Source organism: Diorhabda sublineata, chromosome 5, assembly GCF_026230105.1.
Source record: "Diorhabda sublineata isolate icDioSubl1.1 chromosome 5, icDioSubl1.1, whole genome shotgun sequence".
Lineage (NCBI taxonomy): Eukaryota > Metazoa > Arthropoda > Insecta > Coleoptera > Chrysomelidae > Diorhabda > Diorhabda sublineata.
The window spans coordinates 34,620,435-34,629,225 of record NC_079478.1 but is presented as its reverse complement, the minus strand read 5'-3'; the positions used below and the strand labels follow the sequence as shown (position 1 = coordinate 34,629,225).

The following is an 8,791-nucleotide window of genomic DNA, read 5'->3' as shown; positions in this document are numbered from 1 at the left end:
CACTGTTGTTTTCCTATGAAAGGAGGTTCTGATATCTTATTGGGGTATTGGGATAGCGAGCTTGCTCCTGAGCCATATATTCCTGCCCCTTCTTGTCCATTTCCCATTTGGAAACCATCAGCGTAGAATACCAATGAGAAATATCTGCATTTGTCATTGCAGTCGACTTGTTAATATGACTTTATAGTTTTCTAAAAAGCATAGTTTGGAAGACGTAACATCTATGCTACAACAACATGTCGCCGGGTTTTATGTTCTGTTCTTTGGATGTCTCTACTTTCTACAAAGATCTCCAAATGGAGCAAGTCTAAAACGACTTGAGGTGCTGTCTAGGGACATGATCGTGTCAAGGGTTTATCTAGGGTTGTTTCCCTAATTTTGGTTTATGTTTTTGCCACCATACGGAAACTGCATAGCTTATGGTCTGATTAAGTCTGATTCTACAGAACTTATGGTTGTAAATTTTTTGTTTTTGAATTATTAGATTGTAAAACAAATAGCAATAGACCATTATAACTGAGGAAGGTTTCTGAAAACAGATCTAGGGATAGGAAATTGACAACCATCGAAAGTAAAACTTCCGAGGAAGTAGGAATGAATGAAAATTATTAAAAAACAAGAAAATATATTTTATTTTCCATAAAATCACAATTAATTAGACATATTTCTGGTATTTACATATAAACCATTAAACTAAATTCGAAAAATAAACTTTATTGTTTTAAATATTACCCTTTGAAGAATACACGTCAAAAAAAAGGAAATAAAACTTATCCATAACAAATAGATATTTACATATAGAAATCTTAATTAGTAGTACTAAATTGTGCCACTATTCTATCTACTTAAGTGATTTTTTTAATTGGTAAGCATGTGATTAGGTAATTTTCGAAATCACACTGTTTCAACCTCAATTTAACCTCATCAAACTGATCTGGGTTGAACATCTGCAAAGAAATAAAATTATTATGGAAAAAAACATGAAAAAATACCCATTTTTTTCAAATATTTATCCATGAAAATAGTACAAACAAATAGAATCTTTCAAAGTAGCACTCTTTCGCATCTAAATACTGCAGCCAACGAATTTCCCAATTTCCCAACGCGTCCGGAAACGCCTAAACCGTTTTTATTCAATTCCTGTGTCACGGCACAAGTTTTCTTCTTCACGATCTCAAAAACTTGGCTTTGAGGAAGGCTCAATTTATTAGCAAACATTCCGATACTCATCCTTACAACCCTACGTTTATTTTTCACTCTCAACGCATTTCGTTGGTCTTGCTGATCGAACGGCGTCTTTCACTCTTTCTCTACCTTCTCCAAACAGCATGTGCAACTCCAAAACATCCGATTTAGCCTTGTTAGCATCACAGTACGCCTCCTTAAACATGTCGTGAGTCTCTTTACAAAATTTGATCGTCTATCACGGCTCCAGTTAACGCTCCAATGATCTCCATGGCAAGACGTTTCGATAGGGGTTTAGAGCTGACTGCCTCCAACCGTCCGTACGTTCTTTTGGAAGAAAGCAGTCCTACTACTACAGTCCCCGTGGAATTAACCACCAAGGCACGTCTTTCTCGCACAATACAACCTACAGAAGTTCAAGATCAATCTCCACAAGCATCTTCACACGACAGGCACCACTCGAACTACTCTTTTGCTTGCTTTTTACATAAATTAACGAAGAAATAACTGAAAAAATGTTGGTAATTACTTACAGTGGTGCCTTTCATCAGTGGCTTGTTGCTCCGGTTCGGTAGCTTCTTGATCGTGGGTCATTCCAACTGGGATACTCATAGGAACCGAACTGTACGATTGTCTTCCATTCATCTCGTTAGCGCTTTCTCTTTGTTGTTGTACGTATTGGACATCTTGTTGTGGTTCTTCGGAAGCATTATCAGGTACGGCTACGATAACTTCGCGATTGGGTAATCTGAAAAAAAAACGTAAATAAATTCCGTACATTAATATTTATGAGAATATTTACCTGTTGAGTTGAGTTAAAATTTCTTCGGGAAGAGGAAATCTGTGTTGACCGATCGGTTGTCCGATTTGTTCGATTTGAACGAACCGTGGACGTTCATCAACCTCTTGGTTAACTTCTGATGGGACTTGTTGTTGTTGTTGTTGCTCTTCTTGTTGTTCTCTCAATTGTTGTTCGCGTAATCTTTGGCTTTCCATTATTTTCTGAGCAACAATTTGTCTAACGATGTGTTGTAGGATAGGATTTGGTGGGAACTCGGCTAGAAATAACAATCAAAACATTTCTCATTCAAAAGTATAATAACTGGAAATAGTGGATTATTTACCTTGTTGTGGTTGTTGTGGTTGAACGTGTATCTGGATTTGTGGTCTCATTTGTATCTGTTCTTGGGGTTGCTGTTGTGGCATCATAGATGGTCTCATGGAGGGCACAGATGGTCTCATGGAGGGCACAGATGGTCTCATGGATGGCGCTGATGGTCTAAACGTTTCAATTTGGATTATGGGACGCATTTGCTCTGGACGTTGTTGGGGCATCGGTGCCATTTGTTGAGGCATATGGGTTTGGAATTGTGTCTGAGGTATCGGGATCATAATTGGATGTATCATAATAGTTTCCTCGTCTTCATCATCGTTATCTTCGTCGTCTTCATTTTCCTCTTTCGGTTTCATTGAGGGTTCGGCACTATAAAATTAAAATTTGATCTAACAATTGATTCAGTATATAATTAATAGTTAACATACTTTTGCATAGTACCACTTTCGCAAATGATAACCATACGCTCGCCAATAAGTTTTTCAAATCTAGGATTTGTCGTTAAATTAATTCCAAAAGGTAAACTGACAGTTCTGGGTTGATGATCGACGAATTCTTCGGCTTTCTTCTTCTCGACCACGCAATTCATTTTCGATTTTTGGTTCTTTTCAAGTAAATGAGTAATCAAATCGTTCATTTCAATAGGTAAGGCTGCACTCTTCTTGGTTTCTTTGATAGGGAGTTCTTCTGAATCTTCAGACGAATCGCTTTCCGATGAATCATCGTCAATGTTATTAGTTAGTTCTTTAGTTATGTGAGAAGGCGCTTCAGAGTTCAGTGGTTCTACTTGACGTTTGAAATTTGTTGTAGGTGCTGCAGATGAATCCTGAAAAGATAAATATTACAATGATATGATACTGAAGATATAACTTGCAAGTTTTTTTTTACTCTTTCTCTACATTTTGGTATATCGATTCCAAATCTTTATAGTTTGGAAACAGGAATAAGTCTTTAGGGGACAGGTATGGTAAATAAAGTATGTGGTTATCTAAATCGAAGGGTTCTTCGTGAATTTTAACGATAGCTCAATCAAATATCATAAGGTGCGTTGTCTCGATGGAAAATTTTTTGGTATTTCCTTCTTTTACCATATTAAACAATGATGCATGATATTCTGATAATGTTTCATTACATTTTTATTTTAAAAAACGGTAAGAATCATTTTTGCGGGCGATGTAATGTTTTTACAAAGGTTATAGACGTACAGACATGGCTCATTTAAACCCTAAGGTAATGGAAGATAAGTGCTGACATCTTCAGTGACTACAACTGCAATAAGTAGAAGACAAGAGACAATTGTTTAATCAGTTCTATACCCTTATTATATTAAGAATCGTCAAGCAACTCGAAATAGCCATTAACTGCCGATATTACCTCTTCATTGTTGGAAAATTTTTAACCACCAAATGATTCTTTTAAGTCTTGGTACAGAAAATAATCCGAGGGGGTTAAATCTGGCGAATAGTGTGCATGAGGTAGCGATTCAAACTTTAATTCATGAATTTTGGACATTGCAAGCACGGATTTGTGTGCTGGTTCATTGTATTGATGAAACAAATCAAATGAGGCCATTTTTGCTTGCTCAAACGCTGCAATAAGTTCGCATATTGCATGCCATTGGTAGTTTTTCCTTTTTCAAGATAGTCAATGCTAGGAATTCAAACTTTAATTCATCAATTTTGGACATTGCAAGCACGGATTTGTGTGCTGGTTTATTGTATTGATGAAACAAATCAAATGAGGCCATTTTTGCTTGCTCAAACGCTGCAATAAGTTCGCATATTGCATGCCATTGGTAGTTTTTCCTTTTTCAAGATAGTCAATAGTAGGAATTCAAACTTTAATTCATCAATTTTGGACATTGCAAGCACGGATTTGTGTGCTGGTTCATTGTATTGATGAAACAAATCAAATGAGGCCATTTTTGCTTGCTCAAACGCTGCAATAAGTTCGCATATTGCATGCCATTGGTAGTTTTTCCTTTTTCAAGATAGTCAATGCTAGGAATTCAAACTTTAATTCATCAATTTTGGACATTGCAAGCACGGATTTGTGAGCTGGTTCATTGTATTGATGAAGCAAACCAAATGAGGCCATTTTTGCTTGCTCAAACGCTGCAATAAGTTCGCATATTGCATGCCATTGGTAGTTTTTCCTTTTTCAAGATAGTCAATGGTAGGAATTCAAACTTTAATTCATCAATTTTGGACATTGCAAGCACGGATTTGTGTGCTGGTTTATTGTATTGATGAAACAAATCAAATGAGGCCATTTTTGCTTGCTCAAACGCTGCGATAAGTTCGCATATTGCATGCCATTGGTAGTTTTTCCTTTTTCAAGATAGTCAATAGTAGGAATTCAAACTTTAATTCATCAATTTTGGACATTGCAAGCACGGATTTGTGTGCTGGTTCATTGTATTGATGAAACAAATCAAATGAGGCCATTTTTGCTTGCTCAAACGCTGCAATAAGTTCGCATATTGCATGCCATTGGTAGTTTTTCCTTTTTCAAGATAGTCAATGCTAGGAATTCAAACTTTAATTCATCAATTTTGGACATTGCAAGCACGGATTTGTGTGCTGGTTTATTGTATTGATGAAACAAATCAAATGAGGCCATTTTTGCTTGCTCAAACGCTGCAATAAGTTCGCATATTGCATGCCATTGGTAGTTTTTCCTTTTTCAAGATAGTCAATAGTAGGAATTCAAACTTTAATTCATCAATTTTGGACATTGCAAGCACGGATTTGTGTGCTGGTTCATTGTATTGATGAAACAAATCAAATGAGGCCATTTTTGCTTGCTCAAACGCTGCAATAAGTTCGCATATTGCATGCCATTGGTAGTTTTTCCTTTTTCAAGATAGTCAATAGTAGGAATTCAAACTTTAATTCATCAATTTTGGACATTGCAAGCACGGATTTGTGTGCTGGTTCATTGTATTGATGAAACAAATCAAATGAGGCCATTTTTGCTTGCTCAAACGCTGCAATAAGTTCGCATATTGCATGCCATTGGTAGTTTTTCCTTTTTCAAGATAGTCAATGCTAGGAATTCAAACTTTAATTCATCAATTTTGGACATTGCAAGCACGGATTTGTGTGCTGGTTTATTGTATTGATGAAACAAATCAAATGAGGCCATTTTTGCTTGCTCAAACGCTGCAATAAGTTCGCATATTGCATGCCATTGGTAGTTTTTCCTTTTTCAAGATAGTCAATAGTAGGAATTCAAACTTTAATTCATCAATTTTGGACATTGCAAGCACGGATTTGTGTGCTGGTTCATTGTATTGATGAAACAAATCAAATGAGGCCATTTTTGCTTGCTCAAACGCTGCAATAAGTTCGCATATTGCATGCCATTGGTAGTTTTTCCTTTTTCAAGATAGTCAATGCTAGGAATTCAAACTTTAATTCATCAATTTTGGACATTGCAAGCACGGATTTGTGAGCTGGTTCATTGTATTGATGAAGCAAACCAAATGAGGCCATTTTTGCTTGCTCAAACGCTGCAATAAGTTCGCATATTGCATGCCATTGGTAGTTTTTCCTTTTTCAAGATAGTCAATGGTAGGAATTCAAACTTTAATTCATCAATTTTGGACATTGCAAGCACGGATTTGTGTGCTGGTTCATTGTATTGATGAAACAAACCAAATGAGGCCATTTTTGCTTGCTCAAACGCTGCAATAAGTTCGCATATTGCATGCCATTGGTAGTTTTTCCTTTTTCAAGATAGTCAATGGTAGGAATTCAAACTTTAATTCATCAATTTTGGACATTGCAAGCACGGATTTGTGTGCTGGTTCATTGTATTGATGAAACAAATCAAATGAGGCCATTTTTGCTTGCTCAAACGCTGCGATAAGTTCGCATATTGCATGCCATTGGTAGTTTTTCCTTTTTCAAGATAATCAATAGTAGGAATTCAAACTTTAATTCATCAATTTTGGACATTGCAAGCACGGATTTGTGTGCTGGTTCATTGTATTGATGAAACAAATCAAATGAGGCCATTTTTGCTTGCTCAAACGCTGCAATAAGTTCGCATATTGCATGCCATTGGTAGTTTTTCCTTTTTCAAGATAGTCAATGCTAGGAATTCAAACTTTAATTCATCAATTTTGGACATTGCAAGCACGGATTTGTGTGCTGGTTTATTGTATTGATGAAACAAATCAAATGAGGCCATTTTTGCTTGCTCAAACGCTGCAATAAGTTCGCATATTGCATGCCATTGGTAGTTTTTCCTTTTTCAAGATAGTCAATGCTAGGAATTCAAACTTTAATTCATCAATTTTGGACATTGCAAGCACGGATTTGTGAGCTGGTTCATTGTATTGATGAAGCAAACCAAATGAGGCCATTTTTGCTTGCTCAAACGCTGCAATAAGTTCGCATATTGCATGCCATTGGTAGTTTTTCCTTTTTCAAGATAGTCAATGGTAGGAATTCAAACTTTAATTCATCAATTTTGGACATTGCAAGCACGGATTTGTGTGCTGGTTCATTGTATTGATGAAACAAACCAAATGAGGCCATTTTTGCTTGCTCAAACGCTGCAATAAGTTCGCATATTGCATGCCATTAGTAGTTTTTCCTTTTTGAAGATAGTCAATGGTAGAAATTCAAACTTTAATTCATCAATTTTGGACATTGCAAGCACGGATTTGTGTGCTGGTTCATTGTATTGATGAAACAAATCAAATGAGGCCATTTTTGCTTGCTCAAACGCTGCGATAAGTTCGCATATTGCATGCCATTGGTAGTTTTTCCTTTTTCAAGATAATCAATAGTAGGAATTCAAACTTTAATTCATCAATTTTGGACATTGCAAGCACGGATTTGTGTGCTGGTTCATTGTATTGATGAAACAAATCAAATGAGGCCATTTTTGCTTGCTCAAACGCTGCAATAAGTTCGCATATTGCATGCCATTGGTAGTTTTTCCTTTTTCAAGATGAATTGAAAATGAATAAAAATTATCCCACGTGCATCCCAAAAAACCGACGCCGTGACCTTGCCTGCAGATGAAACGTCTTTGTTTTCTTTGGAGGTGGATCTTCCTTTTCAGCCCAGTGCTTTGATTGTTTCGAAAAGAAATTTCTGGAAATGAGAGCAAAGATAACGAGAATATTGAATATTCAAATGCCATAAAACTGTTTCGGAATATCTTAGAAACCATTTTTAAGTGCAGGAGCCTTGACAAACTGTTGATGCAACTCTTTATTGTGAATATATAGATATTTTCGTTCACACAAGTTTAAATAGAAACGACGACTGTGAAAGATATTTAATGAAGTACCTATTATTGATAAATTTATATACTAGTTTTAGGGGATGTAAATTTTTATTTGATTCTAACGTCGTAATCTGAATTCACAATAATCAAAAGAAATATCAATTTAAATCTGTTGCTACCTAGTAATGAGGTCATTTGCCTCTGTAACAAATAATAATGAAAGTGTGTAATAATCATTATTATCAGAGATTTCTCTTTTAATGATTTTTTTTATTATCCAAACGGATAAATTAGTTGAGAAAATTACACTTTTATAAACGAGTAATCTTTAAACCAAAAGAATACATCTTTACGTGTTTGTTTTTACGTCGTGCAATCCATTAGTCTTGGCTTCATATCAGTTATAAATTTCAATATGGTTTAGGCCTTATATTGCCTGTTAATGCGGCAACAGGCGCAGATAAGCGCCAGGTTATGGGCAAAGATAATATAAAACTAGTCGTAACTCGCAACAAGCGTAAACTGGCACCGACGAATTTACCGGAATGAATTTTCAATTCTAGGGATAGTGAAATTTTGATATTCGAAATTTTTAGAAAATCTGCCTCGTGAGACAAGCGGCTAAGATCTCACAGCAATCGAAATGTTACGCAAAATTAATTGGTTAGATTTTTATTAACAACAACCCGTTTATTTCCAATATTTTATGAAAAGGAAACAATTCAAACAGTAAAATACGTTTGTATTCGTAACAACGCATTTTTCAGTAGCACAAACTTTTCATCTAAGGATGAATTCGACTTCCCGACTCCATCAAATCGGCTTTGTCACTGGCAGACAATCAGCGTCGTTTTTACACGCACCAGCAGAAAAACCGACGCCGGTTTTCAGCGCCTACAATAGTCGCTTTCTTTATAATACACAAAGTTGTTACTTCGATCTGTTTTATTATAGTAGAGCTCGAACGACTACTCAGTCAAGTTCTTTTGAAAAATATTTCAAATTGAGCTTTGCGCTGACTTGTGTCCATAATTTTCAACTGTTTGTTTCGCTGGAGACGAGAATCATTAGAAGATGTGTTTTTAGCCGCTAAAGTCTAATTATCTATCCACATCCTCCTCACAAACCAGATTTAATGCTATGTGAGTTTTAGCTAGTCCTAAGATTAAAAAAAAATGTGCTAGAAAGGGAACTTTTTGAGTTTCAAGAGATTAAATCAGTAGTCGAAACTAGTCGAAAATTTGT

The 8,791-nt window shown here is 35.8% G+C and overlaps 1 protein-coding gene across 1 annotated transcript in view; it reads right to left on the bottom strand.

The window, feature by feature from the left end:
• Positions 1 to 614: 614 nt before the first annotated feature.
• Positions 615 to 8,791, bottom strand: part of LOC130444526 (putative mediator of RNA polymerase II transcription subunit 12) — a 52,848-nt gene continuing 44,671 nt past the window's right edge. Inside the window, exons 3-7 of the mRNA XM_056779710.1 lie at positions 2,728 to 3,125; positions 2,310 to 2,668; positions 1,988 to 2,243; positions 1,719 to 1,933; positions 615 to 947 (exon numbers count right to left, since the gene is read on the bottom strand). Of these exons, the coding sequence (XP_056635688.1) occupies positions 925 to 947; positions 1,719 to 1,933; positions 1,988 to 2,243; positions 2,310 to 2,668; positions 2,728 to 3,125 (1,251 nt within the window). The 3' untranslated portion in view covers positions 615 to 924. The remainder of the gene's footprint in view (positions 948 to 1,718; positions 1,934 to 1,987; positions 2,244 to 2,309; positions 2,669 to 2,727; positions 3,126 to 8,791) is intronic.